General features: G+C 56.3%; 1 protein-coding gene across 1 annotated transcript; it reads right to left on the bottom strand.

The window, feature by feature from the left end:
• Positions 1-8,432: 8,432 nt before the first annotated feature.
• On the bottom strand, positions 8,433-12,999 carry ALPI (alkaline phosphatase, intestinal). The gene is given in 13 exon segments (XM_032857494.1): positions 8,433-9,335; positions 9,337-9,578; positions 9,861-10,148; positions 10,273-10,395; positions 10,594-10,785; positions 10,872-11,006; positions 11,140-11,212; positions 11,298-11,432; positions 11,679-11,851; positions 11,930-12,104; positions 12,295-12,410; positions 12,501-12,617; positions 12,700-12,999. Coding segments are annotated over 13 exon segments (2,067 nt in total). The 5' UTR covers positions 12,917-12,999; the 3' UTR covers positions 8,433-9,254.
• Positions 13,000-14,440: the final 1,441 nt, after the last annotated feature.

Here is a 14,440-nt window from a genome sequence, read left to right as displayed (position 1 = left end):
CTTCAGGGGGTCCTAGAGCAGTGGGGCTGAAGGGGTCCCTTTGTGGGGAGGCTCAGGCCCTTTGCACAACAGGGACCCTGGATGAGACCTGTCTCTTCCCCCAACCACCTGTTCCTCCCTCCCCCACAGTCCTGTCAAGGCTCCTGTCCTGTTCTGGGGGTGCCCCCAGGCCAGACACCAAGCCAGTAGTCTGTACTCTCGTGTGACACTGGGACTCACTTCCGCTGAGTCTAGACACTGTGGGACCTTCTGCAGTGACTCTTAGCCAATCACGAGCCCAAGCCTTGGGCTCAACATGTCCGAGAGAGGAGGGCTGGGGGCTGAGGGCCAGTCCATGCAACATGAGTCACCCTCCAGTCTGGAGTGGAGGCTTCGGGGATGGGAGAGAGGAGCAGTCAGGGGCCGGTGCTGAGGCTCCAGGCCTGGCCTGTGGCAGGCCAGGGAAGAGGAAGGACGGCCCCATCGTGGACAGGAGGGTGGGGGTGCAGGGAGCAGCCACACTGGGTTATCCGAGGGATCCACAGTGAGGGGGGACTCCTCAGTGGTTTCTCTTCCTTCAGGGACAGCCTACAGCCCTCCAGCACCGCTCCATGGGCCCGTCCCCAGCTCCCCCTACTCTTGCGAGCCCAGCTCCTGTCAGGCTCAGAGTACATCTGTCCCCATCTCAGCCTTGAGTGACATTTAAAAAGTTCCTGTGAGCCTCAGGCAAAGCAACCTTGGGGAGTGAGAGCACAGGCGCCAGCGCTGATGGGGCTCTAGTATAAGGGGTGCTACGTGGCCCCAGGGGCAGGGGGGCTCTACAGAGAAGAGGCAGGAGCCTAGAAGAACCCCATGGGAACAGGCGAGCTTCCCAAGGGCTGGGCCTCTCCTTCAGGAGACTGGGGAGGCCGCAGTCCTCAGGACAGAGCTGTTCCTCAAGGGCAGAGGTGGGGCCCACAGGGACTGGGAGCCTGGTATAGGTGCGGTGTTTAGGAACTACCTTGGTTTCCCCTCAAAGCCCCTTTCCCTCTGTGGTGGGCACGTGTATGCCAGATCCCTCAGCTGCTGGTGCACTCCAATGTGCCTCTGGCCCCTGGTGCAGAAGCAAGTTCTCTCCTTGCCACCCACCGGGCAGGGCCTGGTGTCTGGGACCCTCTGTACCCTGCGCCACATCCCAGCCATCTACCGGGGATCCTGGCGGGAATCAGAGCTCCTGGGCCCAGCCCTTCTGCCTGCAGTGCCCTGGGGGCCCTCCCGGTTCCCCAGCTCCACCCAAGACAATCCCTCCTATCTCCCGTCCAGCTTGGAAGAAGTCTGGGGTGACAGTCCCGGGGATGCACTGCCAGCTGACCCACCAGGGTCACTTCCGCTCTGTCTCAGGACAGGGTGCCGTGAAGCCCTAGCGCCCCTGGGGATGAGTCTTCCTCCTTCCGTCTGGGCCCAGCTGAGGGGGCCAGAGGGGCTCGGGTGTGGGGTGAGGGTGGTGGTGGGCCCCTGGGAGAGGATAAAGTTTCCCGGCCTGGAGGCTGATCCAGCAGGAAGCCAGGGAGCCCTGGGCTGCGAAGCACCCAGGGGTGCCTCAGCCCGATGACCCCGAGCTGGGCGATAGAGATGTTGCCGCTACCTGGGGCTGCTGGTCTTCTCAAACTTCTTCAGGGAGAACGGAGAAGGATCATCGGGTCAGAGGGACCTCAGGCAAGGCACACCCGAGCACAGAGTCCTGGTGCATGGACAGGGCCCACGAAGTTCACACACAGCCATACAACCTGGAGCCACAGTGTGGACCAGCAGGGCATGATGGTGACATTGCATGTCACCCACTGGTTCCCAAACCGCCTTTCCAGACAGACCATGGGTGTATCCTCACCGTAGCCCAGCACCATGGACAGAGTGACGGGACAGCCCCTTCAACAGTGCTCGACTAAGTCACGTTCTTGCACTTAGCCTCGGCCCCCTCTGTGTCCTGCTCAGAACCACACGTAGTGTCGCTGCAGGCTGTCCCTGCCAGGACCTGTCTGCTAGGCCCGCTGCTAGCAGCCGCGCTGAGGATTAGCGGATGGATTCTGCTGGGGTGGAGGAGCCAAGCAGGGTCAGCACGGCTGCCCACTTGACCTCCGTTTCCTTTGTGTTAAGTGAAGGCCACGAGTGCAGAGAAACCCCTTTGGGTGGCCATGGTGCAGGTTGGATAGGGCTGGGCCCATCCACCCACCATCCCCGGGGGTGTGGGCGTCCTCGGCGCACGGTTCCCTGGGAAGAGAGAAAGCAATCTGCAGCTAGCGTTTAACAGCAGGGAGAGGAAGGAGGATAGCTCACAGCTGCGTGGAAGCTCCCGGGTGTCCACCTGTGTGCCCATGTGTGGAGCGCCTCCCGGTTCCTGCGGTGGCCCCCGTTCTGCCATCCCACGGCTTTGAGACCTTGAGACCAGGGGTCACTGCTGGGGGACCTGGCAAGTGAGTCTCCCTCTGGGTCCCAGGAGCATCATCAGCCAGGGGGCTGCCTGTGATGGATGGGTGCTGGTGATGAGTCTGTCCCCCGCAGCCCCCACTAAGTCTTGCACGGCTGCTGTCTCGACAGTGTCAGCTGGACTCCAAGTCTTCAGGAACAGGGAGGCCAGGAGTACTCGCGGGCTGGGGCACCCACTCTGTGCAGATCTGGGAAGGATTGGAAACCAGCTGGAGAGGGGTGCCTGAGCTTCCCTGCCTTGGGTCTCAGAGGGAATGTGGGTATTGACAGCCCTGGGGTTTCGGTGGCACCCAGGAAGGGACACAGGTTGCCTGATGCCACCGAGCAGCCATAAGCCCCAAGCCTTTCTAACCAACTCAGTGGAGCCAGATTCAAGTTTCTGCCGTCCCTGTGGCTGCTTCTGGGCTGACCCGATGTCCAGGGGCTTGTGAGGTACCGTGGAGGCAATATTTTTATTTATTTATTTTTAAAGATTTTATTTATTTATTTGACAGAGAGAGAGAACACAAGTAGGCAGAGTGTCAGGCAGATGGGGAAGGAGAAGCAGGCTACCCGCCGAGCAGGGAGCCCGACATGGGGCTCCATCCCAGGACACCAGGATCATGACCCAAGGGGAAGACAGCCGCTTAACTGACTGAGCCACCCAGGTGCCCCAGATGCAATATTTTTAAATGGCTTGACCTCCCATTTTAAAAATGTTGGGAGGCCCAGGGTACTCCATATGCAAATACCTCTGGGGGTGGGTTCTCAGGGGGCTTAGCTTTCTCCTTGTGCCTCCTTTCCCACCGCTGGGCCCCCTATGCTGGGCAGCTCCCCTATTCCTTCCCTCTCAGGGACCACCCGCACGAGACTGGGTGGAGTCACAGACTTTATGGAAGGTTGGGGTGCTGCAGGGTCCCTTTTTGTGCTTCCTCTCCTTGCTCTCCTTCTGCATGCCTCCCCCTTCCCCAAACTGGCCTTAGAAACCCACTTCCTCTGGATTTGTTAAAAACAGTCATTTCCCTTCTCCCCTGCCAGCTCCAGGCTGGTCAGAGGCTGAGCACGGTCTGGAGCCCAGAGACTGTCCTCACAGGCCACCCAGCAGCAGGACGGCAGGCTGTGCCAGCCCCGTGGCCCTCCTCTCCTCCCACAGCTTCCGTGGGAGCCCGGACTCCTGGAATTTGAATGGCGCGTTGCTGAGCCAAGTCTGAGGACAGCATCTCCCCAGAGACATCCACTGGGTCACCCAGCCTTGTCTGCAAAAGTGCTGGGGATGGGGACTCCCAGATCCCGAGCCCCCTTCCCTTTGGGGGTTCCTGCTCTGTGATGGTTCCGACCACAGGACCTTTGGCCCTCTCTGTCACCCCACGTAGGCTGCATGGGTTCACCTGAGGCCCAGGCCCCTCCGAGGGGTCCCCGCATGAGCTCATCAGGTCGGATGGGAAAGAAGAGGCGCCCGGCTCTCCCACTCAGCTGCTACCCGCCCGGGAGGCTCTCTGGCATCGGATCAAGCTAATTCATTGGGCGGCAGGCAGCTTGGATCCCAGAGCCACTGTCACATGGTGCCGTTAAGCTGCATCTCTCCTTGTCATAGTTTGCATAAATAATAATAATAATAAACCCTCCCACCTTCCTGCGAGACCAGAACGGTCGCAGGGACCGCTGACAGGGATCTGCAGGGAGAGGTCCGCACGTGGCCATTTCCTTCTCACCCGAGGCACCCAGGGCAGGGAAGGAGGGGAGCGCCACACTGGCTGATCGGGAGACCTGCAGGCTGGTGAGCAAAGGAAGGGCAAGGACAGGGCACCCCTTGGGGCCTGGATGCCCCCTGGGTGAGGGTGGACGGTGGGTGGCCTCACTCTTTGAGACAGGGGAGGGGAGGGCAGCTGTTTCTTCCCTGAGGGGCGGCTTGGGAGCCTCCCACTTTGTCCCTGGGCACTGCGCCCAGCACATTGGCACAGCCTGGGCTTCCCCAGCGACAAGGTTACGCCAAGGGGAGCTCTGGCTGCCTGTTGTCTGCTCTTGGGCTGCTGAGGCTCTGTTCGGCTAGAGTAAGCAGGTCAGGGGGCCACATTAGATCGGAGGGTACAATTGGAAATACCACACACCTTCCTGGAGGCCTGGGCGGGGGGAGCCCACCAGGAGGCAGAGGTTGGGGGGTGGGGAGACCTGTTTCTGGAAAGGGAGAGTGGGGGGCTCACAGTATCAGATGGGAATATCAGCCTCAAGGTCAGGACAAGGGCACATCTGGCATCCTGTCTGGGGCCTCCTTAGAGACAACGTGTCTGTTTTTCCCCATCGAGACACATCCTGGAGCAGCCGCCTGAGCCGTGGGGGGCTAGGTGCGGGACACTTCATGAGCTGGGGCGTGAGCCCGACCAGTGATGAACCCATAGCCAAAGGGAGCTGTTTAGCCTGAGTCCTGTCTGGGGGTCCAAGCATGCCTGGTCCCCTATCTGCTTAAAGGGACCCTGGGCTTTCCAGAGTGCTCATTGTGGGCTGGGCTCTGTCATCCTTAATCCACCTGCAGCCTTGCTACGACACTGAGCAGGGCCACCCTAACGCAGGAGTTAGTGTTTATTGTCGAGCTCCCTGCTGGCCCCTGTACCCTGTCATTGGGGCACCTAGCCCGACATGGTCGCTGGTGTCCCGGGCAAAGAGAATGAGGTGTTCAGGGAGGAACACCCCCTCCCCGTTTGCTCACTGCCAGTTCTCTGTGATGCACTAGAGTTTAGCATGTCTGCCTAAATGGATTTATGGATAATGCAGTCTGGTTTTAAACAAACAAATCCTCCAAAAACAAGTAGCTTCCAAAAGAGTCCCGTACAGAAATTGCAAATATGCAGATAATCCCTCCCTCCTCCCCCGGAAGCAAGCCCAGAAGTGGCAGCAAGGACATGTCCTCCCTCCTAACCCACCGTGCACACCTGATGAGAAACGAGCCCCAAATAACCAAAATAAACACAACCGAGCCAAGCTGCTGGGAAAGACTCCCCCTGAGTGACTGCTGCCTTGAGGCGCAACAGCAGCCGGAATCCTCGTGGACAGCAAAGGCATTTAAAAAAGAAGCTTCCTGAACATGGAGACAAACCCCCACAATTCTTCTTCCAGTGATGTTTAAAGTTAGGCGCTTTCAACTCAGTACTTTTCTGATATTTCCCTAAGCAATGATAAATATTTGGAAAGCTCTTTTAAAGTTTCTTGCATAATAGCACGAGACAAAAAAACAAAAAAAAAAAAACCAAAAAAACAAACAAACACCTACGCCCAGGCAAACACTTAGGGCTTTTTTTTTTCCTGCCGCAGTAAAAATGGCAGAAACAATGAATAGAAAATGATCTGTCGACAAACCGAAAGGCATTTCTTTGTCAGCAAATACTGTTGAAAGATGTAGAGAAAACACTACCACAGATTGGAAGGAAGTGTTAGCGCAAATTACCCAGTGTGGGAGGTTTGCTGCGCGGTTTCCACGTATCTCAGCTTAAGGTAACTGCTGGCTTCTGGTCTAATAATGAAATACACAAACCATTTGTGTGTGTGTGTGTGTGTGTGAGAGAGAGAGAGAGAGAGAGAGAGAGAGAAAGAGAGAGAGAAAGTCAGAAAAGGAAAGATAGAGCAGAACAGTGAATGCCTTGTTTAATAAGAACAATTGCAAACGGGGTGGGGGGAGTGTCAGGGAACCCCCGATGGAAGGGTTATCGGAGAAGGGTTTTTTAAAGGGTTCTGGATGAGGGAAAGATAGAGAGATAGCAGCACCTCCAAAACTCATGCACTGGTCCATCCAGCCAAACCACTGCAGGAAAGAACTAGAAGCTAGAGAGCAAAGAAAAGGCTGCAGGAACCCTCACTGGTATTAACTTTATAAAGTCAGGTTTGTTCTAATAGAGTAGAATCTTTATGATCCTTGGCAATAAGAGTGGGTGTGACCAGGAAAACTTCCAGACCACACAGAATGAATGAAACTTTATGACAAAGAATCGAAAAGGGCTGTCGTGAACCCCCCTCTCTTTCCTCGGAGCCTGCCCTCCTTAAAGGCTGAGGTGCTGGCATTTCCTGAGGACGCAAGAGCTATGGGTTTTAGGGATGCCTGGGTGGCTCAGTCGTTAAGCCTTCAGCTCAGGTCATGATCCCAGGGTTCTGGAATAGGGCCCCACATCGGACTCCCTGCTCAGTGGGAAGCCTGCTTCTCCCTCTCCCACTCCCCCTGCTTGTGTTCCCTCTCTTGCTGTCTCTCTCTATCAAATAAATAAATAAAAATCTTAAAAAAAAAAAAAAAGCTATCAGTTTTAGGCTCCCAGGAAAACTATTGGAAAAACAGACTCACCTTTGTTGCCTCTGCCTCTCCCAGGTAAAGACATTGAAACAAATGTTTGAAAATGTTTCCACATGGGGCTCCTGGGTGGCTCAGTGGATTAAGCCTCTATCTTCAGCTCAGGTCATGATCTCAGGGTCCTGGGATGGAGCCCCGCATGGAGCCCCACATGGGCTCTCTGCTCAGCAGGGAGCCTGCTTCCCCCTCTCTCTGCCTGTCTCTCTGCCTGCTTGTGATCTCTGTCAAATAAGTAAATAAAATCTTAAAAAAAAAAAATGTTTCCACGGACACACCACTTGTTGGTTAACAACGTGTTTGACCCACAAAACCTGCACATTAAAACAAGCAAACAAACTTGGAAGCAGAAACTGCTTTTTAAAAATGTAGATGTGATTTCCATGCCATAAAATTCACTCATTTAAAATGTACAATTCAGTGGTTTTTAGGATATTGAAAATGGTGCAGCCATTACCACTAGCTCTAGAATAACCTGTTTTTTAAACCTGTAGAGTTTTATATTTTAAAAAAAAATTCATTTTTTATTTTATTTTATTTTATTTATTTTTATGTTTTTTTAAAGATTTTATTTATTTATTTGACAGACAGAGATCACAAGTAGGCAGAGAGGCAGGCAGAGAGAGAAGAGGAACCAGGCTCCCTGCTGAGCAGAGAGCCTGATGCAATGCGGGGCTTGATCCCAGGACCCTGAGATCATGACCTGAGCTGAAGGCAGAGGCTTAACCCACTGAGCCACCCAGGCGCCCCCAAAATTTCATTTTTAAAAAAGTAACCTCTACCCCCCAATGTGGGATTTGAACTTATGACCAACAAATCAAGAGTTGCATACTCTACCCACTAAGTCAGCCAGGCACCCCTAGCCCTGTAGAGTTTTATTTATTTATTTTTAAAGTTACATTTATTTATTTGAGAGAGAGAGCAAGCATGAGCCGGGTGGAGGGGCAGAGAGAGAGAGGGAGAAGCAGACTCCCTGCTGAGCAGGGAGCCCGACTCCTGACTGGATCCCAGCACCCAGGGACCATGACCTGAGCTGAAGGCAGATACTTAAACTCAGGTGTCCCAACCTGTAGAGTTTAAAGCCCAAGAGTTTCCTTGGGCTTTGAACCCACTTATGAAACACACACATGTAGCACACACACATTGGTGTGTAAGACCAAGTCATTGACAACAGGGAAGACAGAAATACAGCAGCTGGGTTTTATCAAGTCCATGTATAACTGGTGGATGGAGTTTAAAAATGAGTATGATGGCTCGGGGAGCCTAGCTAATGATGCCCTTTTTCCATCCAGCTCCGATATTTTTGTGACAGCTACTAAGGTCCAGAATTGAAATAAACTGCCCTGAGGGCCATGCTTTCAAATCGATGTTTTATAGTGCAAAATCAAGATTTTAGTAAATAAGAATTGTAACAACTCAGTATGGTGACAGATGGTAACTAGACTTACTGTGGTGGCCATTTCTTACTGTACATATATATCGAATCACCACGTTGGATGCCCAAAACTAATACAATATTGTATGTCAATTATTCTTCAATTTTTAAAAAGATCTTAGTAAATAAGAAAGCATACTCAATCACATTGATATTTCTAGCGAGAGCAAATTTTTTTTTGCACCTTTGCAAATGTACAAATAAATTTGTAATTTTGTAAAATTTATTTAAAAATACAGGTGATTTCACTTTCATAAATTCTTTTCAATGTTCCAATAGGGTGGGTTAGATACTCTACAAGTACACCTATATTGGAGTGGGTGCTCCCGAATATTTTTGGATGGAGGTCAGAAGTGTTTGGAGTCTGCACCTCTCCTCTGGTTTTCCAGCTCCCACCTCTACCCCCTCCCCGCAAACAAAAAACAAAACAAAACAAAACAAAACAAAACTCTTATCCCTTAAAATAATCAGTGATATTTTCCAAGAGTCAGGTCATGTTATGCCCCTGCTCAAAGACTTCCAGTCACATACCACACTTTGGATAAAGTTCAAAATCCTCACCCACCTGCTCCTATCCTTCCTTATGTCTCAGGTTTTACCCCCTCCCCTACCCCACCCTAACTCTCTGATCCAGCTATAGGCCTGGACTAGCACTTGCCGATTGCTGCCTCAGGGCCTTTGCATGGCTGTTCCTCCTGCATGACTCAAGCCCTCACTTCCTTGTCCTCACTTCACTGCCTGCACCTCAGGCAGCCCCTCCCTGACCTCCTGATCTGAATTATCCACCCCATCCTCTCAGTCACAGACATCCTTCTGTGCTCCCACGTGCTAATGATTTTTCTTTCTAGAATGTATCACTACTGGCATTACACTGCACAATGGTTTATTTGATTATTGCTTTGTCTCTCTCAGTAGAATAGAGGCACGGGGAGGAGAGGGAATCTCCTCTCCTCACAGACCTGTGCCCAGCACCTAGATGGTCTCCCAGAGGGTACAAGGGTTGCTCCAGGACTGCCTGCTCTGCCTGCTCCTTGGGTCTCCCAGCCTGCAATGGGCACTGGGGCATGAACATCAGCAGCCAAGTGACTTGGGACAAGTCTCTCCATTCTGTGTCAGCGTCTCCTCTCTGTGTAATAGTACTGGGCCCCAGGAGGTGCACATGGTGGATGGTACCGCAACCCGGCCCCAGCAGTCTCCTCGGCCACCTTGCAGGGTCCCTTGCGGGTTGAGAGGAAGCCACAGTTTTCCGGGCACCCGGACATGCCCGAGTCCTCGACCCCAAGGTTCTGTGAAGACTGAGGCCAAGAAACGTGTGTGCTGCGGGGTCTGGTCGAGTCGTGGCCCTGTGGGGGACACCTCTGGCATGGTGCCCGCCTGGTCCTCGGGCAGGGCAACCTGCCGGGCAGAGTCTGGTGGTCGGAGCACCCCCGTCCTTACCCTGGCGTTGACGTTGGGGGATCGAGAACAGCCCACGAGGGGCCCGTGGGTGCCCCGGAAATCCGCCATTGCAGCCCGCTGGGGGCCGCGCGGCCCGCACCCGGGTGAAAGTCTGGGGGCGGGGCCCGCGCTGGGAAGGGAGGGCCTCCGGGGGTTGGGCCTAGGGCTGGGGGAGGGGCCGGGGTCTGGGGAAAGGCAGAGGGGGCGGGGTCCGGGGGCTCGGGGATCAGGGCGTGGCACCGGCCAGCAGCCCCAGCAGCAGCGCCCCTGCCAGCAGCGGCAGCGACAGAGGCGCACCGGCCGGGCCGGGGAGCGCGGCGTCGTTGGGGGAGGCCGAGGGCGGCAGGCCGCAGTCGGTGTAGGGCTCGAGGCAGGCGGCGAAGGCCATGACGTGCGCCACGAAGCTCTGCTCCTGCACGCCGTGCACCAGGTGCGCCTGCGGGCCGCGCGCGAACACTGCCACGTCTTCGCCGCCGTGAGTCTCGGAGTCAAGGGGCGCCACGGCCTGCTGCTTGTAAGTGGGGTCCCCTGGCCGGAGAGTGGGGCTTCAGGGCCGGCGGGGCGGGCGGCCTCCCCCTCCCGCGAGCTACCCACCATGCTGGCCCCTTGCCCCCCGCCGCCCAGGACCGCCCCGCCTCCCCGCGGCGCTCACTGCTCTGGCTGTCCTTGACGTTGGGCCGGGAGCTCCCCGTGAGCGCGTATAGGCCGCCGGGGCCGTTGCCGTAAAGGATGGAGGTGTAGGTCTTGTTGTCTAGGGCTATGCTGGGGGCCAGCCCTGCGGGGGGGAAGGGACCTGCTGAGCACCCCCACCGCAGTGAGGGCCCCCTGCGTGCCCAGCCCAGTCCTCACAAGGCCCCGACGAGGCGGTGGCTACTACCCCATTTGACAGGCCAGGAAACTGCGACTCGGAGCCATTTCTGCCATATAATCTGGGAAACAGCTCTGGCTACCGCAAACGGAACGCCCTGCCTACCGAAAATGGAGCTCCCTCGCAGTGTGTAGCCACCAAAAGAGAAGACGTGAGAGTGGTCAGCGGTGACAAGGGTCAGTGTGTCCTGCTCGCTTGTGATCTGGCTGGCCTTGTCGATGGCGGAATCAAACATGACCGCCTCGGTCAGTGCCAGAGAAGCCGTGCCGTCATGATGACCGTGGTCGATGCGGCCTCCTGCAAGCAGGGCACATGGAAGGCAGACAGTCCCCAGCCGCCCTGACCAGTCCCACTCCTCTGATCCGCAAGGGGCTGCCGCTCACCCTCCACGAAGAGGTAGAAGCCACGGGGGTTCCTGCTTAGCAGGCGCACTGCCACCTCTGTCATCTCCATCAGGGACGGGTCCTGGGTCGTGTTTCGGTAGATCTCATACTTTGTGTCTCCCGGCTCGAAGAGGCCTGTGGGAAAGGGGGACAGTGGTGACTGGCTGGGGAGTGGGGAGAGTCCATGGCCTGAACATCTGCATATCTTTGGCTTTCTGGGGACCAGGGAGGCAAGGGTGGGGACAGTGGGGGTACCTGGGGTCATTACCCATGAGATGTGTTACAGAGGGGTCCTGGGATGCCTCCATGAGCGCCGAGCGATTCCACACATACCGGGCACCCTGAGAGGGGCAGAACCGAGACTCAGTCCATAGCCCTCTGATCCTTGTCCCTGCTGTACCCCTCGCACCTCCAGGCCCCCATCACCTTGTACTTGGCCAGCCACTCCTGCACCAAGTTCCGCCCATCTGACCTGACTCCATTCTGTCTGGTGTCACTTGGATACTCAGGGTCTGGAGTCCCCTTGGGGAACATGTACTTTCGGCCTCCGCCCAGGATCACCTGTGGCCAAAGGATTGGGCAGGTGGGATTGGGCCCTGGCTGGCCCTTTGCTCCCTTCTCTGACAGCCCCTAGTGCCCTGACCAGGTCTGTGGGTATGGCCTGGGCCCAGCTGTACTTTCTCCACTACCACCCTCCTTCCCTAAGCCCCTGGAGACCCTGCCAGGCCCCAGAGCTCAGGCTGTCAGTGTCCGGGACTGTGGTCTCTATGGGCACCTCGCCTCCCACCCTTGCCCTTCATGTCCCACATCAATGTCCACGTTGGAGATGAGCTGCTGGGCGATGTCCTGGCATCCCTCCTTCCGCGCCTTGATGGGCATGTCGGTGTCTGAGTACCAGTTGCGGTTCACTACGTGGGCGTACGTGCCAGCTGGGGAGGCATGCTGCACTCTCGTGGTGGTCACCACCCCAACTGACTTCCCTGTGGGGGGCAGAGGTCAGCATGAGTCCCTGAGGTCTCCGATCCTGCCTCTGCCCATGAAGCTGGCCCTAAGCCCACCTGCTTTCTTGGCCCGCTTCATCACGGAAGTGACCTCATTGCCCCTCGTTGTGTTGCACTGGTTCAAACGGGCGGCTGCACTCACACCAATGGTCTGGTAGTTGGCCTTGACCCCGCACAGGTAGGCTGTGGCTGTGCCTGCGCTGTCTGGCACCTGTCTGTCCACGTTGTATGTCTGGGGACAGAGACGCCTTCAGGTTCTGACACCGACAGACGCCCAAGATCCTACCTAGGCCCCAGGGCCCACCCTCGCTGCCCTAGTGCCCCTAAATTCAGTCTCCAGATCTCCTGGGGCCTCCCCTCCTGCCACCTTCCCCACCCCCGCCCCTCTAGTGGCGGGCACCCTCAGGCCACCCAGCCCTTACCTTGGACAGAGCCAGGTACGGAAAGTGGTCCATGGCCAGGGGTGTCTCAGGTCCCAGTTTGCCATTTATTTGCCCCTTGAGGATCCTAGTGGCTGTCACTGTGGGCACCCCCATCCCTAAAGGAGCACACCTTGTCAGGGTTGGTCTGTGGCCACTTGCAGCTTGGGCTACAGGGACCACAGGCACGGCCAGCCTTGTGCACTCACCATCTCCCAAGAAGAGAATGAGGTTCTTAGCAGCTGTCTGGATGGGCTGCAGCTTCTTCGCGGTGTCCAGGGCCTGTGCCGCCTGGCGGTTCCAGAAGGCTGGGTCCTCCTCATCCACTGGCCAAGGGGGGAGGGGAGGCCAGGTCAGTCCTGGGGGAGGACTCTATGTGTGGGGGGCAGCTGGGAGGTTCTTCCTTACCTGGGATGATGGCGAGGGCCAGCCGTGGCTTCAGGCCCAGCAGCAGCAGCAGCACCCAGGCCCCCTGCATGTCTGTGGGGTGGCGGGAGGGCGGCAAAGCTAGGACTCCAGGCAGGCTGGAACCCCAGGAGGGCCAGAACTTGGGTACCAGCTGCAATACCAGCCACCTGGGCTTTAGTCTGGGCAGGACTTTGTCCCTGGCTGTAAAAGGCTCCATGTCCCTCCCATTGCCCCCGGTGGCCACCCTGGCCCTGCCCCGCAGGTGATGTGATGTCCGGCTGGCAGGAGGGAAGTGGCAGGGTGTGGCCAAGCAAGCCCAGGGGTAGGGGCCCTCGAGAAGGCAGATCTGTCCAGCACAGCAGAATCCTAGCTGTCACCCCAAGGTGGGGGGGGGCATTTGGGGCACATCCCCTTTTGGGGGAGGAGCGTTTGCCGTGTCCATCCCAACCCTTTGCTCACATAGTCTTGTGGGAGAACTGTCACTCCTACCTTTGCCCCATGTGTTCAGTCTTCCGAAAGTCCGCTTTGGGCAGGCTCCATGTGGGCGCTGGGGGAGCCTGAGCCAGGGGCCTGAGTCTGGCTTCCCAGTGCTGCGAGGCCCCGAGACATGGGAAAGGAGGCATATGGGATGGCCGGGCTTCTGACCAGCCTTGGCGGGGGCAGGTGGGGAAGATGTTGGGCTCAGAGCACACCTGGAGTCTGGACCTAGACTTCTTGGGCTGTGGAAAAGGCTGGGACTTTTGTGGTGACAGAGCAGATCCATGCCTGTGTGTCCAGTTACTGGAGCCAGGCCGGCCTCATAGGGCGCATGTGTGTGCACGCACGTGCATGTGTGTGGGGGGTGGGGTGGGGCCCAGCGTACTGATGTTGATCTCTGCTCCCTCGGACAGGCAGCTGGAAACCAGGGTTGAGTCTTTTCTCTCCAGGGCCCACGCATACCCGCAGGTGTAGCTTCTGTTAGGGAGTTAAGAGGTTTCAGTAGCCAGGCTGGTTCAAAAGCCTTCCTCCAATCCCTCCATCGCATCTTTTGGGCGTCTATCCAAAAAAATTCAAAGCAAGTTCTGGAAGAGATATTTGCACCCTCATGTTCATAGTAGCGCTGTTCACAGGATCCATAATGGGCAGGCAACCCAAGTGTCCCTCACCAGATGAATGTATAACTAAGATGTGATATAATGGAACCAAGATCCATGTGATGGAATGTTCTGTAGCCTTAAAAAGGGAGGGAATCCTGTCACGTGCTACACCATGGATGAACCCCGAGGACATGATGCTAAGGGAAATAAGCCAGTCACAGAAGAACAAAGGCTGGGGGACTCTCCTTAAACTAGGTATCTGAAGCTGTCCAATGCTCAGGACTAGCTGCCAGGGGCCAGGAAGAGGGGGGTGTTCGGTGGGGACAGAGTTTCAGTTTTGAAGCTGGAAATGTTCCGGAGATCTGCTGTACAACAGCGTGAATATGCTTCCCTGTACCAAACCAGACACAAAATGATTATGACGGTAACTTTTATGTTGTGCTTAAAAGATTCAGAGAAGAAAAACCTTCCTCCCCACTCTGCCCACCCCAGCGGACCATGTGGCTCTGGTTTGTTCTTTGGCCTCCCGACCACCTGAGCCACGTGTTTGGTCCCCAAAACCAGGTGACTGCCCTGGCCCCCCATCGTCTCCCTGCCCAGGCCTGCTCTGCTCAGGCAGACCTGCCTTTCCACCAGCTTGCCAACCACACTGACCCGGCTGTCCT

The sequence above is a fragment of the Lontra canadensis genome, unplaced genomic scaffold, assembly GCF_010015895.1.
Source record: "Lontra canadensis isolate GAN:19392208 unplaced genomic scaffold, GSC_riverotter_1.0 scaffold13, whole genome shotgun sequence".
In the NCBI taxonomy this organism is placed as follows: domain Eukaryota; kingdom Metazoa; phylum Chordata; class Mammalia; order Carnivora; family Mustelidae; genus Lontra; species Lontra canadensis.
This window is presented reverse-complemented; position numbering and strand designations above follow the sequence as displayed.